Below are 25,260 nucleotides of genomic sequence, written 5' to 3'. Positions count from 1 at the left end.
AGTAAAAAAAACATTTCATTCGAATCCCATTTTTCAACAACACATTCTTTTTCCCGCCAATCTTTATGTTCTAAATTTCGGGAATCCATTTTCAAAATGTGCTGTCAATTTTTTTCATCGAATTTTTTTTCTTAATTTTTTTTCACTGTAAGGCCAGTGACACTTTTTTAATTTAAATATTTTGTTTTAATAAAAATTATTTATTAAATATAGATAAAACAAGAGCAACACTGCTTTACTTAGCATCTATAGTAAAATGAATCCCCACTCCTAAAAGATAAATTCGACTGTGTTTTATATCAATTGCTTCGCTTAATAAGAATTTCAGATTAATACTTTTAGGGTTCCTTTATATTTCTTTTCATTTATTATATCTAGATAACTAAGTAAATTTATTTCATATGCTATTTTAGAACTGTTTAGAACTTAGAGCATTGGTTTAATGCTCTATAGTCTAAGGTTTAGACTTTAGAATGATATAGGTAATTATTATTGTCTAAGTGTGTGAATTTTACTTAGTGAAACATATTATAAAGTTATTTTTATAATTAATTTTAAATTTATGATACATGCTAATAAATAAAATTTATGTATCGATTGTTTGAATACGAATTCGGAGTTTTGTGAATAACAACATATTATTATTTTTATTTTTCTTTTTCACTGATCGATTTTCACAACAAGGGACCAAGACATTTTTTTTTTTCTTATTCTATACCCGATAGAATCAGCAAATATCTATTTTTCACACCTCTAAGTAAGTCAACGTTTGCCGGGACAGCTAGCTGCTTACTGCTTATTTAAATTATTATAATCTATCGGTGTGAAGCCGATAAATAGGGAATGTCCTTTCAGTATGATGGGTTAGGTTACGTTCAGCTTTTTTTTTAAATTAGCAGAAACCGTCCACGTTGACTCATACCTGTAGGCTGCACCTGCCCAAAGTTTGGGAGGTAAATTCTTGGCATAATACATAAATAATGTGTGCGTGTACTAGTGTACACACGTAAGAAGTGAAACTTCTTTATGACCTTATTTTTCAAAAAAATAATTAACTATATATGCAACTTTACAGAAATACGTCGAATCACGCGTGGATAGGGATAAGAAATGTCACGCGTAACGGAAAATTGTCACGCGTAACGAAAAAATTTTACACTAAATTTTTTCCAACCCGGATAAAGAAGTTTCACTTCAATTATTGCGATATTCGCACAGTAACGAAAAATAATGCGTTAACTTTTAGTAAGTACCTACTTGGTTACGGATCCAATTATTCGAAGGCTTGCAATTTTAGATTACAATGTTACGGCGCGACATGTTATATTGTATATGTCGCGTATAACCAAGGAAAACGGGTTTCATTTTTATATACATAGAAGAAGATTGGTTATATACGACATTAAAATTATACGGAACCCACAACAATATAACAACTCACACTTGACCGTGCGGATTTATTTAGAGGTTTTTATCATCTCATCACAACTAATAAGGATGCGAGAAAAACCTCATTAGTTACATACGAAGTATTTTATAGTGCTAATCATGTTCAAAGTTACAGAATTATGTATTTTTTTTTGTATTTATTTGTTAGTTGAGATATGGTTGAGATACATAAAAATAATAGTTACTCATCTGGAGAGTAGAAATACCAATTTTGGTAAGGAATTACATTTTTTAAGAATTACCTATTTAAAATAATTAGTCTTACTTTAAAATCTATGTGCATTTTATAATCAAACAAGCTGCGCTTCGCGGTTTCACCCGCGTGGTCTATAGCCTTCTCCCGTAATCCTCATATACTGACTAGGTACTTTAATAATTGCTCTATGGAATTTTTATACATATACTAGCTTCCGCCCGCGGCTTCGCCCGCGTGGTGTTTTGATAAAAGGTAGCCTATGTTCTTGCTCAGGGTCTAAAGATTCGAATTTCATCAAAATCGGTTGAGAGGTTTAAGTGGGAAAGCGTAACAGACAGACAGATAGACAGAGTTACTTTCGCATTTATAATAATAGTAGGGATAAAATAGACAGTTCTTGTAGTTAAGTTATTAATTAATATCAAAAAAATTTGTTTAAATTTCAAATTAAATTTTGATTGTTATTTAAAAATGAACGCTCTGAAAATCTATTTTCACATGAAAACGTATTTTTTATATTATTTATTTAAATAATATAAGTAATATATAAGGGTTAAAAGAAATAAAATAACTAATAAGCATAATATTTTATTTCAACTTTCACAATTTACAAGCAGTCAGTTCATACATATTTAACGGCCTGATTAGATCGGTATCCGCTACCGCCGTGGTTGCGGTATCGCTATCCCGATGGCACGCGATTCAATCTCTTACGAATTATATTATAGAGACTCTAATCGCGTACCGATCGGCTGTTCGCTACCGTACTCGGATCGGTACGCGATTGCCGATTAGAGTACATAGACCGGCGGTAGCGGATACCGCTGTAGTTTGAATATGCCTTAAATCAAGAATAGCACTATAGTCGAGCCATTTTAATAGGCAACATTTGACAGTTCAACAAAATTAAACAACATAACCTAGTAACGACGACATAGAATAACATGATATTTCGTTTTGTTAGAACTGCACATTTGCTTAACTTTTTTCAATTACGGTTACATTTATATAATAATAATAATGACCGATACAAGTAGTTTTAAGCTTTGAGTTTACTGATAAACATTACATTCTAAACATAATTTAAACAATTTCTTATTTAAGAACTGACGTCGCTACAATTTTGTGTCCTATACCTTTTTTCTTTTTAAATAAAAATTAGACGTTACTCTAAAAATCGAAATCTGACATCTAGAATCGAATGCATTGATTACATTTGAATAAAAATCATAATAATATAATAAATGCGTTTTTTTAATTATGTACTTGTCTTATATTGCTCCTTAAATTTACGAAAGAAAGTACATATTACTGAGGCAGGGATTTGCCTGATGAATTTTAAAATTGACGTGTTTCCAGTTTGATTGACAAATTTTTCAAGTCCGTATCGATTATTTTACTTTAAATACTTATAAATGGCGCATAAATGTATAAAATATATAAATTATTCTAATTAGAGCCGATTTTTCAATGCTTGGATAAAACTTATCCGTCCAATAAAGTATTAACTACACGATAATATTAAAATGTCACGTAAACTGTAAAATACGGGCAATTAAAATACGTTTTTAAAATGGTAGTTTTGTACATTATTCGACGAATAAGTTTTAACCAAGGATTGAAAAATCAGCCCATAACTAGCTATATATTTCTGTAACATTATTCAAAAAAATTCAATATATCAACAAGCGAATTATTAAAAACAAAACACAATTGATTCTTAATCTTATTTAAGTCACTGAGTTAGGTACTACTTACTATGTACTACCTAATAGTAGTCCGGGATACATCGCCCATTTTTGCAAGTGATTACTATCAAGCTAATTTTTCGTGAGTAGCTTTATTTTGATGAGATGCCCAATAATTTCATGTACGAAACTCTCGATTGTGGTAGCTTACAGAGGTAACAAGGATAAAAATTTTTGATTTGACGGTTCTCAAATATTTATTACGCAATTTGTAGGACAATATGTCTGTTGAATTATATAAGTATTAAATAAGTGAAAATAAAAAAATCAGCTGGTTGGTAATCATTTATGATGACTTCGTTATCGATACACATTGGAAAGGGGGACTCTTTGATCAAACCATAGATTTTGTAGGACAAATATTTTTTCGAATAATTTAGATAAGTAATTATCTTGAGATTGAACAAAAAAAAAACATTCAGTTAGTAATTAATATTTGAGAACCATCGAATCAAAATATTTTATCCTTGTTTCCTCTGGTAGCTACCACAATCAAGAGTTTTGTACATGAAATTATTGGGCATCTCATCAAAATAAAGCTACTCACGAAAAATTAGCTTGATAGTAATCACTTGCAAAAATGGGCGATGTATCCCGGACTATAGAGTTTTATACATAACAAAATTGTCCAGGAATATAAAAGTTACTTAATGTAGTGTATATGTCATGGCCATATCGTAAATTTGCTCATTTCATGAAATGATTGACCATTTCACGAAATGGTCGCATTTCGTGAAATGGCCAATTTAGTTTGGCCACATCATGATGTGGCTTGAGCAGATCAATGATAAGAAATCGTTTCACGATATGGCCAACTAAACGCGCGGTTTTTTCATGAAATGATCAAAATTATTTGATCATATCGTAAAATAGTTACGTTAATCATTGGTAGAGGCGCTGCAAGCTCTGTGTTCATGTGATAAGATGGCGGCCGCTGGCGAAAATTTAATTATTCGCAGTTAAAAACGGGTATCATTTAATCTATCACCAATTTAATTAGTTTTGTGTTTCTTAAATAATAGGGTTTGTCCTCAAAATAGTAGATCTGTCACCAAAATGTAGTCACCAAACAATGCAAAATCAGTTCCACAATAAATCACCTAAAATCCTGAGATATAAGGTCTAGTACCAAATAAATGTTTTTGTATGTATTATAATAGGTGTGTCCTAATAAGTATATAAGCAAACTAATTTAAAGAGATCACCAATAAATCATATTATGTTACTAGAAAGTTGCATTAAGTTCAAATAAAAAATTCGGGTTGTCATCATCGTTTCAACCAAAAGATTCTGCTACCTTACTAGACTCCCAAGGTTCTAAATTTCCACTGGTAGTATAAATTATATTTAAATTTAGCAGAGTAGTAAATAAAACAATTAAAGTCAAAATAATCAATATTTCTTGTTTAAAATAATTACCACTGAACAATCAGCGCTGGTTTAAAATAGCTGGCTTATGGCTAGCAGAATAGTAGATAAAACACTTAATTAAAGTTAAAATAATCAATATTTATTCTTAATTTTTAAAGCGCGCCAATTTGTCTCCGCCCCTTTGATCATTTTTTCATTAAAATTATAAATTGATGTATTAAATTGGTAACGAATACTATTAATTTCATATCTGAACGAAATAAAATGTTACTACTGTATTGTTGACAAAATATCAAATAAAAAGGAGTCGCAGTCAGGGATCGATAATCGATTTATTTGGTGACAGATCTACCATTCTGAGCACAGAGCTATTATTTAAGTAACAAAACTGTTATTATAAGAACGAAGTTTATATTCATGTAATGCAATATAATTTTATTGGTTATCGATCTCTTATTTAACACATATATTAACATTAATTTGATAATTGATACCTGGGAACAATTTTTGTTTATCCGAGAACGAAAATATATCGTGGTGATAGATCTATTTATTAGGTGATACAACTTGATGACAAATATAAATTTTGGTGATAGAAAATATAGTTCCCGTTAAAAATTTCATATTATTCGTTTAATAACAATATAAAGAAAGTCATAGCAAAGAATTTACGACGGTTCGAGTACTATGGAAAATGTGGATATCTTATATGTATTGAAGAAATAATAATAGTTTAAAAAAACTAAAAAACACGCTTTTCATAGAAAACCGAACTAAAAAATAGAAAATTTTATCAAATTATTGTATTGTCATCGGTCCTCAATAAATCTACAAAGTTTGAACGAAATCTGGCCGTTTAAAGTGGGTCAAAATCGCGCCCAAAGAAGTCGGTTACAAACATACAGGTGAAGCTAATATAAAGCGTGTAAAAATGCGTCTTCAATAAAATAATTTAAGACGCATTTTTTCTTTTAGGGTAGGTACTTATATATTTATATATCCTACTATAGTATTGTAATTGTTTGTTTTTTAAAAAGCGACCGCTTCTGGCACTCGCCGGCCGATGCCGCGGCACGCTCGCTTTGCTCGCTCGGCTCGTGCGTTGTTTATCAAAGTCTAACCTAACCTAACCTAACTGTTTTTTATTGCAAAAACGATTCGCTTCTGGCATTCGCCGGCCGCTGCCGCGGCACTAACTTAAATGACATTAAACAAGTTTTTAGAATATTCTGAATTTTTTTAATATTTTATGGACTCTTTATATTTAAACGATCTGGCCAAATGTGGATGGCCAAATCGTGAAACGTTGACGATTTAACGATCTGATCAAACCATGCGACCATTTCGTGACCGTTCTTTCACTCGTTATCATGGTTACCCTTACCAGTCATAGCATCGCGCATAGTAACACTATGTTCGCTATAGAACTGCGCGAACCAGTCACAGAAGGCACGAACCGACTAATATCCATAACACTGCGTTACCATGGTAACCACTCCTTTAACTCTACGTTACCATGGTAACCATATCTGTTTCACTACGTTACCATGGTTACCAATAAAAAAGTCACCAATCCAACGGCTTAGTCATAGCATCGCGCATGGACACGCTATGTTCGCTATAGAACTGCGCGAACCAGTCACGGAAAGCCCGGATCGACTTGTCCGCCCGTACGTAAGGGGGTGAGCTGACATGCTTCTTGTTGTTCCAGATTACCACGTCACGTTCGAACTGCAAAGATAGAATTTAGATAATATACAATAACAACAAACTATTACACTCACAATCATATATACTTTAGACGATGCATTGACGTGCAATAAACAACTAAACTAAACAGAGCAAAACACAGTTATAAACAGAATAACATCCAGTACGGAAAATCTCTATAAAACGTTCGAAACACAAACAAACATGCGCATTGACGGCAATCCTAATCGCAGTGTTGCGTTCAATTTTTTAATGAACAAAACAAAATATCAATAACTATAAATAACAACTTTTTGGTTCCATTAATTTTATTTTATCGAAAAGGCCTTGGTTGCTTTACTGTTCGTTCTGTTTACTGTGGCATAACTAACTTATATTAGGCAGACAAAAAGTAGCATACATCTCATTTGAGTCGCACATAGCGCTGGGAAACATTGACAAATACTGAGTTGATTGAAAAACAATCAAAATTGGAAAATGCCCAGTACCTTCCTACTACATCTTCTTTCTTTATATATAAAAATGAATCGCAAAATGTGTTGGTAAGCGCATAACTCGAGAACGGCTGAACCGATTTCGATAATTCTTTTTTTATTATATTCCTTGAAGTACGAGGATGGTTCTTATGTAGAGAAAACGTAAACATGTACCACGAGCGAAGCCGGGGCGGACCGCTAGTATTCTATAAACATAAGTACATATTTTCCTTCCTGTCAAATTTACTGTCAAATTTCAATGTGTAAATATGTGCTTGCTATATCTTATATATAAAATTCTCGTGTCACAATGTTAGTCTGCATACTCCTCCGAAACGGGTGGACCGATTCTCATGAAATTTTCTGTGCATATCGGGTAAGTCTGAGAATCGGCCAACATCTATTTTTCATATGTACCACGGGCGAAGCCGGGGCGGGCCGCTAGTGTTATATATATTTGGTGTTTTTGTGTTTTGTTTACAACAAATGTTTTATTATTTCAAACAATCAAATACACGTTTGCATTTTAAAAATATTAGTTGTAATGATAATAACTAGTAACTAAATACTAATAGTCAAAAGTATTCTATGATACAGGTAATTACCTAGTTCAGAAGGCAGAGCAATATTGTAATGTTATATTTGAAGTTGCTAATAAATTTTATTTTATTATTTACTAGCGGTCCGCCCCGGCTTCGCCCGTGGTACATATTTACGTTTTCTCTACATAAAAACCATCCTCGTACTTCAAGGAATATAATAAAAAAAGAATTATCGAAATCGGTTCAGCCGTTCTCGAGTTATGCGCTTACCAACACATTTTGCGATTCATTTTTATATATAAGACTAGCGGTCCGCCCCGGCTTCGCCCGTGGTACATGTTTACGTTTTCTCTACATAAAAACCATCCTCGTACTTCAAGGAATATAATAAAAAAAGAATTATCGAAATCGGTTCAGCCGTTCTCGAGTTATGCGCTTACCAACACATTTTGCGATTCATTTTTATATATAAGATAAGATTATTTTATTTATTCTTACCTGATAAGCCTCAGCCAATACAAGAACCGCGCCGAACAGCGCATTTCGAGCTGGCGAATATATTCGATGAACAACCTTCTGAAGCATTGGGCCTATTGGTGTAACAGATTGTATCACTACAGTGGAGCCGAAGATTGAGTTGAAATGGAGACGGACGTGGGCTGGACCGATCTGGGAAAACATAACACGCAAAAGGTATAAAACTAATTATATACTATTGATTTAATATTTTTGTGGATGAATAGTTGTCAATGTAGTTGTCATTATTTCATGTCTGTACCTGTCGAATACTATAAAATGCCGCTTTCCTTTGAATCGTGGCGCATTCGTACGAATCATGTACGAATCGTGCCTAGGGGCTCGGACGTTGTTTATAAGACGTTCGACCCAACTACCCTCACTTTGCTAATAGCCGTTGACTTGCTGCGATTTGTTATCAACTACCTACATCAATTAGGTAGCTGTGTAGAATCGCAGTACATTCTTATTACATTCAAAATTATATTAAACCTAGCTCCGCGTATTATTTCTAATACTACTGATTATTTTTATTAATGAAAAAAATTAAGAAAAGGGTACAAAATAAGACGAATGGTCATTGGCGTACAATAAATAACTACCTACACTCAAAATGAATCACGCTCAAAAAATTCAAAGCAAAACTCCTTTTAACTGGATTCAATTTTGTATTGTTTAAAAAATGAATGAACGGTGTATGCGCTAATAACTTTTTCAACGTATAAGTATATCACAGTCAATTATTATGTCTAACATTTTAGCATTTAGTGATTGATGAGAAGACAGTTTAAAAAGGATAAACGTTATGCAATAATCATTATTATTAACAAAAAAATAAAACTACCTTCACATTGTTTGAACTCAACTTTCAAACAACAAAAATCAGTATCAAAATCTTTTCACCAAGCCATAAGTTCTGAAGTACACAAAAAATACAGTCAAATTGACAGCCTCCTTCTTTTTTATGTCGATTGAAGAATAAACAGAGGTGATGAATGAATGAACAAGTTATGGTTGCCGGCCTTTAAGGTAGGAGTACGCTCTTTTCTTGAAGGTACCTAAGTCGTTACCGTTTGGAAATACCGCATCAGGAAGTTCGTTCCATAAGTTCGTTGTGCGCGGAAAGAAGCTTCTTTTGAAGAGCGCAGTCATCGACCGCCAAGAGTAATGGTGGTGCGGGTGGTATTTGGAAATTGATGTTACAATCTCCACTCACCTGTTTAACAGAAATATTGAACGGGAATACATTATAGTTCATTATTATGTAGCTCTGATCAATCTTCATTTCAGCAACATGAGATTCATCCGACTTCATCCATTCTGTTCTCCAGATATGATGCCCTGAAATGGAATAATTTATGTATTTATTAAGCTATTGCATAGCTTCTATCGCGGGCCTTGAGCGCGGGGACCGAATCGAGAAATTCCGTAACGAAAAAACCTCACGCTCCCCACTCCGACGGTCACGGAGGTGTGGCTTGAAGGCATAGCATGCAATAGCTTTACCGCGGCAGTCCCCGAGTGCCACACGTCGTTTTTTTATTTATTTATTTATTCATTGTACCTACAAAACAATGTAGGAAATGTGGTATTTTTTAATCATATTATTTTAAACTTAAATTCAAACCTAAACTAATACTTACACGCAAAAGATTACTTGTACAAGAATACTAATTTTATTGGCAATTTATTAAATTGATTGTTTGTTTGAATGCGCTAATCTCAGGAACTAATAGTCCGATTTGAAAAATTCTTCCGGTGTTAGATAGCCCATTTGTCGAGGAAGTCTATTATATAGGCTATACATATATATATCACTAGAGGTCCACCCCGGCTTCGCCCGTGGTACATATTTCGCAATAAAAGGTAGCCTATGTCCTTTCTCGGGTATCAAAATATCTCCATACCAAATTTCATGCAAATTGGTTCAGTAGTTTAGGCGTGATTGAGTAACAGACAGACAGACAGACAGAGTTACTTTCGCATTTATAATATTAATAGTATGGATTATGCTAAGACCAACAGGACCGAAGCCATGCGGGTGAAACCGCGAAGCGCAGCTAGTAAATAATATCTGATAATGAATCGTCAATCTTGTTATGTATTGTCGAGCCAATTTAACCCTTAATAGGGCAAAGGCCAATTGGTTACCACCTCAGTTTATTGACCATAAACCAAGGAACGTTTTATGTATGATTTCATAAATTCATCTTTTGGAAGGTGTATATAGCGTATAAACTTTTATTAGACCTGGCAATAACGTAACTGAAAAAGTTTACAAACTACCAACAATTAAAAAAAAAGTATCGAAAAAATTTGAAAATTGGAGGTATGTGGTTGCGTTAGTTATAATTTTGTTCTACTAAGATTCCGGTAAATGGTTTTGTGATATTTGGTAGCATTATTGAATATGTTTAGCTGCATGACTGTTATAGTAATTTTTGAAATGAAGTTTGTACTATTCAGAAAATCATTGTAAACTCGGTGGTAAAACTTATACCATTGCCTGGTTACACCGACATATTATAGTATTTGGTGGTTATATAGTTACCATTACCCTTCTCGCAATTGCTATTTCATAAAATATCGAATACTAACATCAAGAAAAAGAAGCTTTCGGACACTGCAATCGAGATAATTTTAGAAGGAAATCTCTCCGATATTGAAAGCAGTGACGAAAGTATCTCGGAAGAACCACTTTGGGGCACTAACAAAATTGGTCAGATAAGATTCCAAGGCATAGCATACCAAAGTGCTAACTGTAAATATGCGCGTTTGGCTTGGAGTCTTATAGATGGATTCACATGCAAAAAAAGAACATCAAGTATTATTTTCAAGAATAAACAAGGTGGGAATTTCGGAGTACCCGCTGAAATCAGACGCTCTTCTGTACCACACTACCCAGAAAACCAGGAAAAATTTACTAGATGTCGATTATGTAGCACGAAAAGCATTCAAAAACGATCGAGAATTATTTGTAACATCTGCAAAGTAGCTTTATGTGCTACACCATGCTTCAAAAGCTTTCATATTGCTCCAGAAGAAAGAGAAGCTAGGGACTGTAGCAGCTCTAGTTCTTGTACCTTGACGGGCTAAGGTCAAATAATTACCACCCAATTTTCGCGTACTTATGATTATATATTCTTAGATTTTCTTGAATACGATTAAAATAGGTCCTAATATACGAATAAATACTAACACAAAAACTGTTTTTTTAATATTTTTTACCTCCGCCCTATTAAGGGTTAATAGGCAACATTTGACGTCTATCAATTTTATCTTCGAAGAGAGGTAACCTGCTTAAAAACATCGATTAAAGTGAATTAATCGATACGGATTTGAAACATTTGTCAATCGAATTTATTAATTTATGGTAATTTTTATTCACAAGTAATCAATGCATTCGATTCTAGATGTCATATTTCGATTTTTAGAGTAACGTCTCTGGTATTTAAAAAGAAAAAAGGTTTATTGACACAAAATTGTAGTGACGTCAGTTCTTCAATTCAGAAATTGTTTATTATGTTTAAAATGGTTTATCAGTAAAATGAAATCTTAAAATTACTTGTATCGGTCATTGTTATTATAAATATGTAGTTGTAATTGAAAAAAGTCAAGCAAATGTGCAGTTCTAACAAAACGAAATATCATGTTATTCTATGTCGTCGTTACTAGGTTACGTTCTTGAATTTTGTTGAACTGTCAAATGTTGCCTATTAAAATGGCTCTACTATAGTGATCTGTGATACTTACCGACTATATTATTTAAAAACGGCATTTTCCCGCCAATATCAGTCATAAATGATAGTTTATGGATAAAGTTGAGATGTGCTGCATCTGACGCATTCTCCGGGATATCCTGAGAAAAGAACACTGATTGTAGAAAATTCGATATTAGGTTTAATGCGAATAAAATAAAATTTACGTATAGTGATGTACCTATTAGTTGTACTTACTTATGTATACCTACTATACATATAATTGTCAAATAGGTAATCTTCTTATATATAAAAATGAATCGCAAAATGTGTTGGTAAGCGCATAACTCGAGAACGGCTGAACCGATTTCGATAATTCTTTTTTTATTATATTCCTTGAAGTACGAGGATGGTTCTTACGTAGAGAAAACGTAAATATGTACCACGGGCGAAGCCGGGGCGGACTGCTAGTTATTTATATTTTGAAAAAAGCTGACAAACGATTAGCTGAAAACCAGCTAAATTAATAAAAAAATCGAAATCAATGGGACCACACAACAACCACAGAACCTACACAACAAAAATACGAACAGACAGAAAACATGGAATCAATTTTAGTTTGATAAAAACTATTTTTAATAATAATAATAAAAGCCTTTATTTGTTCCTTTTCTTACATCTAATTACATATTATTTTTTGTTAGTATTGTTAGTATTTACATTATTCTTATTTCTATTACAATTCTATTTTTAAATATTAAATGAAGTGTTAGTAAATAATAAAACAGTATGCAATTAAATATATTATAAAGGACCGCTTTTTGCGGTAAAAGCCTCCTCCAATTTTTTCCACTCATCTCTGTTTTTGGCTACTCTTGTCCATAGGGCACCTGCGTGGTTTTTCAAATCATCACTCCATCTTGCAATTGGTCTCCCTCTTTTCCGCTTTTTATAATAAGGTGTCCAATTAATAACTGTGTGTGACCATCTGTCATCTCTCAATCTGCACAGGTGACCTGCCCACTTCCACTTCATTTTACAGACATACCTTGCTACATCTCGAGCATTCGTTCTTTTTCTTATAACAGTATGTCTTATTCTATCTCTCAGTTTGATATTCATAAAGCTTCGTTCCATACCTCTTTGACAGATGCTAATTCTATTCACATGTTTTTTTGTTAGAGTCCATGTTTGGCATGCATATGTGAGACATGGTGTTAGACATATATCCATCGCTTTGGCTTTTAATGGGATTGGTAACTGACCTTTGAAAATTTCTTTCATAGCCCAATATTTGTTCCATGTTTGTTTGACTCTTCTTTCAATTTCTTTTTCGTTGCATAATTTAAATGAGATGAGATGTCCAAGATAGATATAGTCTGCAACATACTCAATGGGAGATTCATTCAATGTGACAAGTAGTTGGGAGCTGTTAGTTATAATTTTTGTTTTTTCCTCATTTATATTCAAGCCAGCTATTTTGCTATATTTATTGAGTGACTCTATCATTATTTGTAATTCCTTAACATTTTCTGACAACAAAACTATATCATCTGCAAATCTGAGATGTGATAAATATCTTCCATTGATTTTGAGACCATATGACTCCCAGTTTAGTTGGCTGAAGATATATTCCAGTACTGATATAAAGATTTTCGCTGAAAGTGGATCTCCTTGTTTGACACCTCGGTTAATCTTAAATGTTGGTCCCTGAATGTCTAGTTTTACTCTCGCATAGCTGTTTTCATATATAGTTTTTATTATTGATATATATGTCTCATTGACACCTTGAGATTTTAATGCTTGCCATATAGCACTATGTAAAATAGAGTCAAATGCCTTTGCATAGTCAATAAAGCATATGTATAAGGGTTTATTGTATTCGTTATATTTTTCTATTAACTGTTTTACAGTATGTATATGGTCAATTGTAGACATTCCTTTCATAAAGCCCGCTTGTTCAATTGGTTGCTTGTCATCTAAGATATATGACAGTCTTCTTAGTAGAGTTGAGGTAAATACTTTATATATGCATGGAATTAAGCTAATCGGTCTGTAATTACTTATAAATTTTGGATCTCCTTTTTTGTACAATAGTATTATATCCGAGCATAGCCATTGTTTTGGGAGCTTTATTTCTTTTAATACGAGGTTAAATAAATGTGTCAGAGGTTTTATTATATGAGATTTGCTCGCAATGATCATCTCGTTTGTTATACCATCGGGGCCGGGACTTTTCCCTGTCTTGAGATTTTTAATAGAATGCTCTACTTCACATTCCAAGAAGGGTGGGACATCTTCAAACTGTTCATTATTATGTGTGCTGATGGTCTTAAAATTTTTAAACACGTTACTTTGCTCTTGATTAATATCGTTGTATAGGTTTTTGTAAAACGTTGTGGCAATATCCAGTAATTGTTTTCTGTGTGTGGTAACAGAGCCTGTAGGAGTGGTCAGATGTGTCATTAATTGTTTTGTTTTCTCTAAAACCTTGTTTGCTTTTTTTATGCCACCTGTTTGTTTTAAATGATTTTCAAATATTTGTAATCGATAATTTTTTAAATTCTCCTTTATTTTTTTATTAATTGTTCTATATAGATATGTTAGTTTATATTTTTCTTCACGAGTTTTATTAGTTTTATTTCTTAATATATGTTTCTGTTGTTTTAACTTAATAATCTCCTCAGTAATTATATGACATTTTCGTGTAGTTTTAGAATTTACGCTTGGTTTTTTCAAACATTGAAGCATGTTTTTTTCGATATCGTCGTAGAGGTGCTGTACCGTATCATATTCTTGCAGACATAGTTTAAATGGGCTTTTTAATGTATCATATTCAATATGTTTTGTTGTAGATTGCGAATAGCGTGAACGCGATATTTTTCTTGATTTGGTACATAGGGTCATTCTTACCATGCGGTGGTCACTCGGGTGTATAACTCGACTTAATACACTCAAATCGCTCACATTTTTGTGTATATTAGTAATAATAAAGTCGATTTCATTTTTTACTTTATTATTGGGTGCCATCCATGTCCATTTTAAACTATTCGGTTTTTTATAGATTGTATTTAATATTTTAAATTTATATTGAAAACAAAAATCTATTAGACGTTGGCCTCTACTATTCCTTGTGCCATAGCCATATATACCTCTAACCATTTCCTCGTTATCTTCTGTTTGTCCAATTTTTGCGTTAAAATCGCCCATAATTATAACTTTCTTGCTACATTGAGATATTGCGTTTTCTAAGTCAGTATAAAAAGTTTGGAGCTCTTCTTCACTTGAGTTTTCCGTAGGCGCGTACACTTGTATGATAGTATATAAGGTAGATAATATTTTAATTTGCAGTAATGCTATTCTATCAGATATCCCAATGAAGTTTATAGTTTCTAAGTAACTTTGTTTTTTAACTAGGAATCCTACTCCTCTTTCGCCTTTTGTTTTTCCGTAGTAATATAATATGTAGCGACCTCTATTTTCAATTTTAAATCCGTTTCTTCTTACTTCCGAAATACCAATTATATCCCATTTTATTGGTGACAATGCATACTCTAACTCTAAGAGCCTGACTTCACTTGCTAAGGAACGTACGTTAAACGTGGATATGTATATATTTTTTATTTTCATGTAATTTGGAGGGTTGCAGTCTACTGCCCCCGCGGTGACTAACCGTTGTGGGGGAGGTGTATAATTATTAATATGTTGAGGTAAATCTTTACTATTTGAGGGGGTGAATGATGTTTTTGTCAAATTGGGGGGCTTTATTAATTGTTATTCCGAATCTGATGAGATAGAAGTTGTTGGTTTGATTTGGGGTGAGTTTTTATTTTTGTTAATTATATAATTTTTCATAGAATACTGGTTACTCTGAGATGGATAGGATCGAATCTTGTTCTTCTTGGCGATTTGATGTTTCTTATTATTATCATGTCCGCCTGAAAGGTAAGGTGGTGTAACTTCTAGCTCTCTCTTTTTTGTATTGTTCCCGCTGTGTTTAAAGTTAACTTTGTCTTGATTGTTTCTGTTACTTGGTTCTTTCACAATTAATTTATCATAACGAATGTATGCTATTTTACCGTTTTCTCTCTCTTTATGAAGTTGTTCCTGTAATTTTTTTCTTATTTCTAATATTTTTGGTGGGAAATCCTCCTTTATGTAAATATTTTTTTCTTTTAGATTGTGTTTCATTTTCATTATGCTTATTTTTTTTCCATATGTGCTGAAAGTAACAATTACAGGTCTTATTTTATTTTCAGTTCTTTTTCCTAATCTCTTAATGAATTGCAGTTCTGTCTTGTTACAATTTATGTTAATGTCCGACGTAATTAAGCTTAAAATAATATTTTCTAATTCTTCGTAACTTTTTTCTTGCTCTTCTAACCCAAAAAATATTAGATTTCTAATTCTTATACATTTTTCTATTTCTAAAAATCTATGCTCATTTTCAGCATGTGATTTCTTCAATTTTTCGATGTCTTCCTGAATACTTTTAAATTTTGAGTCTATGTTTTCATTAATTTTATTCGTAATCCTTTGTTCTACTTTTTTTAAGGACTCTTCGGAGTCGTTTTTAATATCAATTCGCAATTCTTTTATCAGCTGTTCTATATTCGACATCTTAACGCCCTCTCTTAGAAGTTCTCAGTACCCGTATTTAGTTACGTATGGACTTTGTTCCGTAGTTAAGGATTAATACGTTAGATGTCGCTATTTTGATATCGAAAAGTTAATGATTTTTTCGATAGATGGCGTTAATAGTTGAATATATTATTATTCTAAATGCGAATGATTATGCATATTTTCTAATAATGTCTTAAATATCTAGGATTATATACTTATTGGAGTTTGCTTGCACTTTATAACATATTATAACGATTTTTTACGATTTCACTGTTCTTTTAACGATGTTTCACTAATTGCACTTAATGTTTTGAAGAGTTAACTGTCATTTTGAACATCAGCTGTTATTTTCATATTAGATAATGTGATAAGTAATAGTTTATTCACTTTCCACGGGTTTTCACACTTTTATTTGACTTATGCCAATTAGTTCTGTCCAATTCACAAACTCTTCACTTTTAAACGCAGCGATAATATTTATAAATAATTTTTAATTACGGAGCACAATTTCAGTTGTGTTTACTTCACCGCGCCCTCTAGCGGTACTTACTATTTTTAATAAGCTTTAAATAATGTTAAAGATTTTCATAACTAGCCTGTTGGCTGTTTCATTTATATGCTCTAAATTAATCTATACTTATACTTATCTTAATATGTATATATACCTAAATCTCGTGTCACAATGTTTGTCCTCAATGGACTCCTAAACCACTTAACCGATTATAATAAAATTCGCACACCATGTGCAGTTCGATCCAAATTGAGAGATAGGATAGTTTAAACATGTAGGTACCACGGGCGAAGCCGGGGCGGACCACTAGTATATTATAAAGAGGAAAGGTTTGTAATTATGTATATATGTATGTATGGTTTTCACTCATTAACTACTGGACCGATTACAATGAAATTTAGCACACATATAGAGGGTAACTTGGATTAACACATAGGATAGGTTTTATCCCAGAAATCCCACGGGAACGGGAACTATTCCGGTTTTTCTTTGTAAACGCGAGCGAAGCCGCGAGCGGAAAGAATAGTAGTCCATGCACTTTTGATAACGAAATCACTTACGCGTATATGAGCGCTAATCAAGAACTCATTCCTGCCCCTATACCCCCAGGTCTTAGTCTCCTCCAGTTCTGGGACGGTCCACAGCGGGGGTCGTCCCTCTGCGTCATACCAGACCCAGACAGCCCCATCCGTTTCCATTGTCTGCCAGGTTTTTATTGATATTCCCTTTGGTACTGGAAGTAGACATAATTTTTAGTTTTCTATCAAATCAAATCAAATAAAATATACGAGCAAATAAACATATTTGATTTGATTATTTGCCACCATAATTATGATGATAAATTTAAAATTACCCAACCTGAAATATCTTTATCAAAAATAGAATTGTACATTTTATTGACCAGTATGCTAATATCTGATGTTATTTATTTATATGTTTATATTTCAAATGTTGTATTCGAGGGATTGGGTCTTATGAAAAGTAATTTTTTGAAACTAACTATCTTTTAATTGTTACTGAATAAACATGTTTGATGTATGATTCTGATTCTGATTATGTATTCTTATTCTCATTCATATTTTATATTATATTTTTGTAATAACAATATCCATTAAAATCCACAACAAGACTCAAAATCACGCTGGAAACTTTTTCAAAGCATATATTCAAATCAAATCAAATCATTTATTTATTTCTCCTCACAATTCCCAATCTCAAAAATTAATCTACATGCATACAAAATTATCAAACAATTAGCTGGAGTTGGAGGAGCTGGTGTCTGAAATGGGTTTTAACCGGTATCACAGATACCCTGCCCTCGGAACCAAAATACAATTACAAAAATATGTTTCACTTAATTCAAAAGTTTGTGGTTAGGTAGTGAGAACGACATATTATTATTATTAGGTATATTACAGGTTGAGTTAACAAAAGCGTGTTAAATTGTTAATACTTACTATTCTTAATATCAGGTATGTATGAGCAGGCGCCATCTTCTCCAAATCTCCAATGATGAAAGGGGCACTCTATACAATTGCCCTTTACTGCCCCACCGATCCCCAAATTTGCCCCTAAGTGGGGGCAATATCCGTCGACCGCTCTCGCGACACCATCTTCACCACGGTAGACGCAAAATGTTTGCCCTGTAAAAATTACACGCGTGTTTATACGATGTTTTTTTTTTAATCTATGTTTATTTAGAGATTTTTGTCCAAAAGGACGATGCCAATCCCATCGTACCTTGTACAAATATATGTTACACTTAAAATTTATATTAGTTACACTTTAAAATTTAAAGTTGAATAGCATTCTAGCTGCATCAGAGTGTGGAGCAGCTAGAATGCTATGATATACACCAACATTTATAGAATTTATTTTAAACTGTTTGTTTACGGTTTTTTTTTCATAAGAACCATCCTTGTACTTCAAGGAATAGATTCCGCAGCGCACGCGATGACAGAATTTTTATTATGTAATGATTTTTTTACACCTTGGGTTACATTATTGCATTTTTGGTAAGGATCACAATTTTTTTTGAAAATGCCATATAAAGTGAAGATGCAGCTTTCTAAAGGTGAAAGAATTTTTGAAATCGGTCCAGTAGTTTATGCGTGAAAACCATACATACACACATACATAATTACAAACCTTTCCTCTTTATAATATTAGTAGATATAGATTTCGTCAGCAAGTCCTTTCTTTTACCATCATTCCGAACACACTCCATGAGGAAGTGTTGACCATCGTCATATTTGAATTTAAATTTCATTGTAATTTTATGATCCGCCTACTAAAATGCCAAGTAAATTAGATCTGTATGTGTATACTGTATCGTATACTATGTACTATAATTGGTTGAATAATTATTTAAATTAATAATTTATTTCAATGAGTTTTTTCGTCACACGACAGAACTTCCATATTCTAATCGAAAGCAAGTAAAATATGTAACCGATACGTTACAACCGCTATCCGCCAGAGAATGTTCCATCAAAATATATCCAGTTGTTTCAGACAATAATCGCAATAAACAGACGGACACACATACGAATTCAAAAAATGTAATATTGGCATGTATCGTCTTTAATACATAAATCCATATGCATTTAAAAAGATGCGATTTTATTTATTTACTAGCGGTCCGCCCCGGCTTCGCCCGTGGTACATAATTACGTTTTCTCTACATAAGAACCATCCTCGTACTTCAAGGAATATAATAAAAAAAGAATTATCGAAATCGGTTCAGCCGTTCTCGAGTTATGCGCTTACCAACACATTTTGCGATTCATTTTTATATATAAGGATGAACATAGGTATCGATCATACATTATTGTAACATGACAGCAGATATTCCACTTTATCCATAGCTAAATAAAACTTACCCAAAGCGTCCACAGACGACACCCCTCCAATCTTCAAATCCCTCCCCTCTATTATAGCATACCAGCCATTAGGATATGGAGGGGGTATTTTATACCCCAGGGGTCGGTTCGCTTGAGCCCTGGTTATGTGAAGGTCTCTATCCACCCCCTTTATGTAAGGGATGTGGCTGAATCCTATGTCGGTTAATTCCTGGAATATAAGAAACAAGCATTATTATTGTGAAAACAATCTGTTAATTCCGCCCGCAGCTTCGCTCGCGTTTTCAAAGAAAAACCCGCATAGTTCCCGTTCCCGTGGGATTTCCGGGATAGAACCTATCCTATGTGTTAATCCAAGTTACCCTCTATATATGTAGGTAGTAAATTTTATTTTAATCGGTTCAGTAGTATTCGCGTGAAAGAGTAACAAACTTACACATACATCCATCCTCATAAACTTTCGCATTTATAATATTAGTAGGATATAATATATAAATGCCTAAAATGCTGAACAGATTTGGATGAAGTTTGTTAAAAAGATAGTTTCAGTTTTTCTAAGGTCTAAAAGCATTGTGGGCGAACAGCTAATACATAAGTAAAATAATAAATAAATAACTTACCCGTATAACAACTCCAGGATTCCAATACGCTCTATAGATGCCATATAAAATAGCGACCAATATCACAGACAACAGAATAACACTCGAATATTTATACGTCATTTCAAAAACAGCCAGTACCAATGTCCAAGTCAAATTTAAGAAAAATAAAAACATCTCCTCTGCTTCCCATTTAAAAATATGACATTGGTTTGCGCGCGCATTTTCAATCTGTATTCCATGGTCCGCCATTTTGAATGCTCCGTCCGCCATGGCTGTTGAAAAATAATGATATTTAAAACTGCGTGATCATCAAATACTTCCCTCATATTTAATTATATAATGACCATTTATTGGATATACCAAATTGCAAATTTTATGTGTGTCACTGTTACAAAAAAACAAGTTGTTTCATTTGGAATTTTGAAGAAAACAATTATAAATTGATGTTTAAACGGTGTAATTTTTAGGGTTCCGTACATAAGGTGTAAAAACGATACCCTATTACTGAGACTTCCCTGTCTGTTTATCAGTCCGTCCGTTCGTATGTCACCAGACTGAATCTCATAAACCATGAATAGACAGTTGAAATTTTCAGAGATGATATATTTCTGTGTGATAACAACAACATTTTTTTTCTATTCTTTATAAATTTATATTAAATTTATAGCAAATACTTAATAAAAAGAAAGTTAAGGTGCAATGATTGACGGTTGGTTGTGAATGGTTACCAATTTTTTTTCAATTTCTCTACAATAGCTAATAATTTTATATACGGAATCCAGAGCGTCGCGATTCCGACTCACACTTGGTCGATTTGTTTTTATTTATTCAGTTTCAGTAGGTTTTTAATTATTATAACTAATTTTTAATATGTTTCAAAATTCCACAAAATTCGATAAAATCAATCTTATAAAACCTCATTCGTCTCAATCGTGCAAAAAGGTAGCTGAAAATCAGTATTCAATATAAAATATTCATAATGTCCGTTGGTTTGTCACGTTGTTGCTGAACTGTAGAAAGTATGAATTTTGATGTGTATGTCTATGTCTATATTCGTAATAAATGGAAACATTTGTCTGTTTGTAACGGTTTTTGAAAATTGTTTCACCAACAGAAAACTGCGTCTTTACTAAATAATATAAGCTATATAGGTAATATTTGTCAACCCGGGTGAGGCCGGGAAACACAGCTAGTTCGTCTATATAAATATTATAAAGCTGAAGAGATTGTTTGAACGCGCTAACCTCGGTAATTATAGTTAAGTCCGTTTTCAAAAATTCTTGCACAGTTGGACATGTACGTGATCCCTGAGTGCTTTCGGCAATAATATCTATGTGTTATATCACAGTATTGTAATACTGTGGTTATATTATGTAACAATAGATGAATTCACAGCTTCCAGCAGTACTATAGTACTCTCTATCGATAGTTAAGCTGTATACTGTATAGCTTAACTATCGATTAAAATGAAAATTAATGTAGGATTAATGAAAGTACATAAAACATAACGCCAAACAGTGTCGAATTACCTATCAGGGAATGTCATTGGTATCCTATCTTACTTATAATATTATAAATGCGAAAGTTTGTGAGGATGTGTGTGTGTGTGTTTGTTCCTCTTTCACGCAAATGCTACTGAACCGATTACAATTAAATTTAGCACACATATAGAGGGTAACTTGGATTAACACATAGGATAGGTTTTATCCCGGAAATCTCACGGGAACGTGAACTATGCGGGTTTTCCTTTGGAAACGCGGGCGAAGCCGCGTGCGGAAATCTAGTCAACCGTAAATATAAGTAATTTTTAAAATAGTATACCTAGATGTTGTTTGATTATTAATAATTTAAACTTTATTCATCTTTAAAACAGCGCCAAAACTTGTTAAGAGGAATGCATATTAAATTCAAAATGGCGCCTCATGAAATGACAGCTGACACGTGAAATAAGCGCTCGTGTAAAGTTTCAGCATTATCGGTCAAGGTTAGTTTAAACACTACTACTATTTTTTTATCTATAAACTTACTAACATACTAACTAAATTGTTAGGTAATAATTTTGTTGTAGTCTCATTCATTAGTTTTCCGCACTAACTTACTAAAAAATTCATTTACATTGCTGACTAAGAAACTTTCATAAACAATTGAATAAATAGGAAAAGTAAATCTTTATATATATAAAATTCTCGTGTCACAATGTTAGGCGATCCTCACACTGCCCCGCATCATGCTGCATGTTGCGTGACTGCGTGTTTAACGTTACTTGTAAGTATCTCCGTTTGTATAGAAAACACGCACAGTCCAACACACTGAAAATGCAACCACGCGCGTTCATGCGGGTCACGCGCATACACGCGGAGAAACATGCATCCCCGCGCGTAGATGCGGGGCGAGACGCAAGGTATGGCACACCGAATCCCGCAGTGCCGCGCGTGATCTTGAATGGGATTTTGAATTATCGATCGATTTATTAACAAATGACCCATTTAAATATATTGTTTGTAAATAAGGATGTACCCATGTATTTTCTATAGGCACGATTTCTTTTAATTTGACCGTACAAAAACCAAACAGTTAGTATAATGGCAGCGTCCTGAATGAGTTCCACACTATTAACAATTTTTATCAAAACTATCGTGATGCTCACACCACAGAGAACGGCGAATAAATGATTAATGAGAGCCGCCGCGCCGTGCGTGAATCTACAAGTGCACCTACGCGCGTGAGTGCGCAAAAAACCCGCACGATGATGCAGATCTGCACTCCCGCAGGAACGCGCGTAGGTGCTTCGACATGCAACATGCAGCGTGATGCGGGGCAGTGTGAGGATCGCCTTAGTCTGCATACTCCTCCGAAACGGGTGGACCGATTCTCATGAAATTTTCTGTGCATATCGGGTAAGTCTGAGAATCGGCCAACATCTATTTTTCATATGTACCACGGGCGAAGCCGGGGCGGACCGCTAGTAATATATAAAGAATGTTTTAAATTTTAATGAATAAGTATGTAACTACATCTTTCTGAATAACATGCTGGTAGTATCATTGAGTAACTATGTACTACGTTAATAATATGTCAATACGTACTTACTACGTCAATGAGTAGACTAAATTACTACGAATTTCAAAGCTACCCTGTAATCTTATCTAAAAATAAATACATGAGTAAATAAGAAGGTATAATATAAAAAGGGCTCGTAAAACCAAACCAAACCAAAACCAAAAAAATGTTGTGTGGTTTTATGAAACCACGGTAAAAGTGAAACTGTTCGAACGGTTCCGAACACTGCTTTGTGTAGCGCATGTCGCGTGACGGTCGGCTGCCGAGTAGGTATACCTACTCGGCAGCCGCGATACACGCGACATGCGCTACACAGACCAAAAAGTTTGAGACGATGTAATAAAAGTTTCACTTTAAAAAGCGAAAAGGGTTAAATTAACAAAGTCGGGCACAGTCTCCTATACTGTATCCCAAATACCTAAACAGGGCGATTCATCCTCCCAGTAACCCGCACGTATTAGCGGGCGGCGCCAGCAGAGGAGAGGACGAATCGCTCTGCCCCCCTAGTCAAGTGGCTTTCTGTTAGCGTAGCGTTCAATAGAATAGACTACGAATGTATGAGATTGACGTAAGCTGTAGATACGGTATCTACCAAAAAATTCATGCTGTAGATACGGTATCTACAGCTTACGTCAATCTCATTCATTCGTAGTCTATTCTATTGAACGCTACGCTAACAGAAAGCCACTTGACTAGGGGGGCTGAACAGCATTCCCCACGCAGCCTCCTAACGGCCGCGTGTGTGAACTGTGAACTGTGAAGACCTCGTCGTCAACTCATGAAATTATTGTATTTTCACCGATTTTGAATATTAATTCACAAACAGGAAGGTTTATTTATTTATTTATTGTACAAAACAATATAGGAAATTTGGTACAAATTAGTGAGGTACAAAAATTTTGCACAATAGGCGGCCTTATTGCTACACAGCAATCTCTGCCAGGCTAGGTTATAGTATTCCCTACTTTAATTTTGTACGGTTTATGTATTCCGGAATACTGATATGTATAAAATCTTTTTAGTTGATATTTCTCATTTCCATAATACTCGGGTACCACCAGAAGGACGGTACCCGGATCTTTGGAAGGCTTACGTGGGGACACGGATCCAACACGCAGAGGCCCTTTCGAGAATTTTAATGTGTTGTGGGACACCAGCCGCAGCCTGCCCATGACTGCACTATAGAGATACAGCCCTGGGCAGTCCGCGGCCGATGTAGGACTATTGCAGGGTATGGAAATTTAATGATTGGGCTATGGATTGGGATGCTAAATGGACTGGTACTGAGGACTATGGGAATTAGTTGATATTATTATTACTATACGACGCGCCATGAAATAATTTTTCTTTCGTGTCACATTTACGACCAACATTAAATTTTTGTAATTTATTTACCACTACTCACTAGGTAGTAATTATTGTAAAACGGTCTATAACATACATGTAAATTAAAATAATTTGGAAAATCCAAAAGTGCACGCCTCATAATTTTTTTTTAATAAATATTTATTAATTATTATTTTTGTTTATTTAATAACAATTAAACCACATCGAATCAGACCCTGAAAAATGAAAGGGTTCTATTCCTGAGCATACTCAAGCGTAAGAGAAAAAAAAAGACTCGATTAGTAAAGTATTTCGGTCGCTATCGTGTTAACAAGAAAAAGGATCCGCACATACAGACACACGGACGTCCAAGACAGAACTTTTTTAAACTGTTTTTTAACTAGTTTAAATAACAAAAATGACATCAAAAATATCATGAACGTTAAAAATAGTGTTTTTTCTTAATATGTGTGTGTATGTATTATCTTACAAGTGCAATGTATGATACATAAAGACATTTTAAGTTTGAAAAATCAGATGTTTTGCGCGAAGTGACAGTAGTACCCACCTC

At 33.7% G+C, this 25,260-nt stretch overlaps 3 protein-coding genes and 1 long non-coding RNA gene across 4 annotated transcripts in view; 1 reads left to right on the top strand and 3 right to left on the bottom strand.

Annotated features, from left to right (window-relative positions):
• The window catches only part of LOC149481525 (gonadotropin-releasing hormone receptor-like), a 100,535-nt gene that overhangs the window by 35,072 nt on the left and 40,203 nt on the right, over positions 1-25,260 (bottom strand). The gene's annotated exons all lie outside the window — the stretch shown is intronic.
• The window catches only part of LOC149481526 (uncharacterized), a 125,491-nt gene that overhangs the window by 71,749 nt on the left and 28,482 nt on the right, over positions 1-25,260 (top strand). The gene's annotated exons all lie outside the window — the stretch shown is intronic.
• Positions 5,052-23,411, bottom strand: LOC149481527 (cholesterol 7-desaturase nvd-like). The gene is made up of 9 exons (XM_089705361.1): positions 23,390-23,411; positions 20,322-20,575; positions 19,723-19,912; positions 18,298-18,483; positions 17,401-17,573; positions 11,762-11,867; positions 9,225-9,349; positions 7,991-8,161; positions 5,052-6,495 (listed from the first exon to the last, which is right to left on the bottom strand). Exons 2-9 carry the CDS (start codon positions 20,571-20,573, stop codon positions 6,331-6,333), a joined length of 1,368 nt encoding a protein of 455 aa, XP_089561487.1. The 5' UTR covers positions 20,574-20,575; positions 23,390-23,411; the 3' UTR covers positions 5,052-6,330.
• LOC149481528 (uncharacterized) lies at positions 12,028-16,857 on the bottom strand. The gene has a single exon (XM_089705363.1). It carries the CDS (start codon positions 16,324-16,326, stop codon positions 15,481-15,483), a length of 846 nt encoding a protein of 281 aa, XP_089561489.1. The 5' UTR covers positions 16,327-16,857; the 3' UTR covers positions 12,028-15,480.

Source organism: Colias philodice, chromosome 16, assembly GCF_061535455.1.
Source record: "Colias philodice isolate Cphi_HAF_F1 chromosome 16, ilColPhil1 Martin Lab GWU primary, whole genome shotgun sequence".
Lineage (NCBI taxonomy): Eukaryota > Metazoa > Arthropoda > Insecta > Lepidoptera > Pieridae > Colias > Colias philodice.
This window is presented reverse-complemented; position numbering and strand designations above follow the sequence as displayed.

Coding starts and splice junctions, on each gene's coding strand:
- LOC149481527 (XM_089705361.1), bottom strand. CDS start 20,573: ATGGCGGACGGAGCATTCAAAATGGCGGACCATGGAATACAGATTGAA. Junction 18,484..19,722: donor GTCGTCTGTGGACGCTTTGG/GTAAGTTTTATT, acceptor TAATTTTTACAG/GGCAAACATTTTGCGTCTAC. Junction 9,350..11,761: donor GTTTTTAAATAATATAGTCG/GTAAGTATCACA, acceptor ATTCCATTTCAG/GGCATCATATCTGGAGAACA.
- LOC149481528 (XM_089705363.1), bottom strand. CDS start 16,326: ATGTCGAATATAGAACAGCTGATAAAAGAATTGCGAATTGATATTAAA.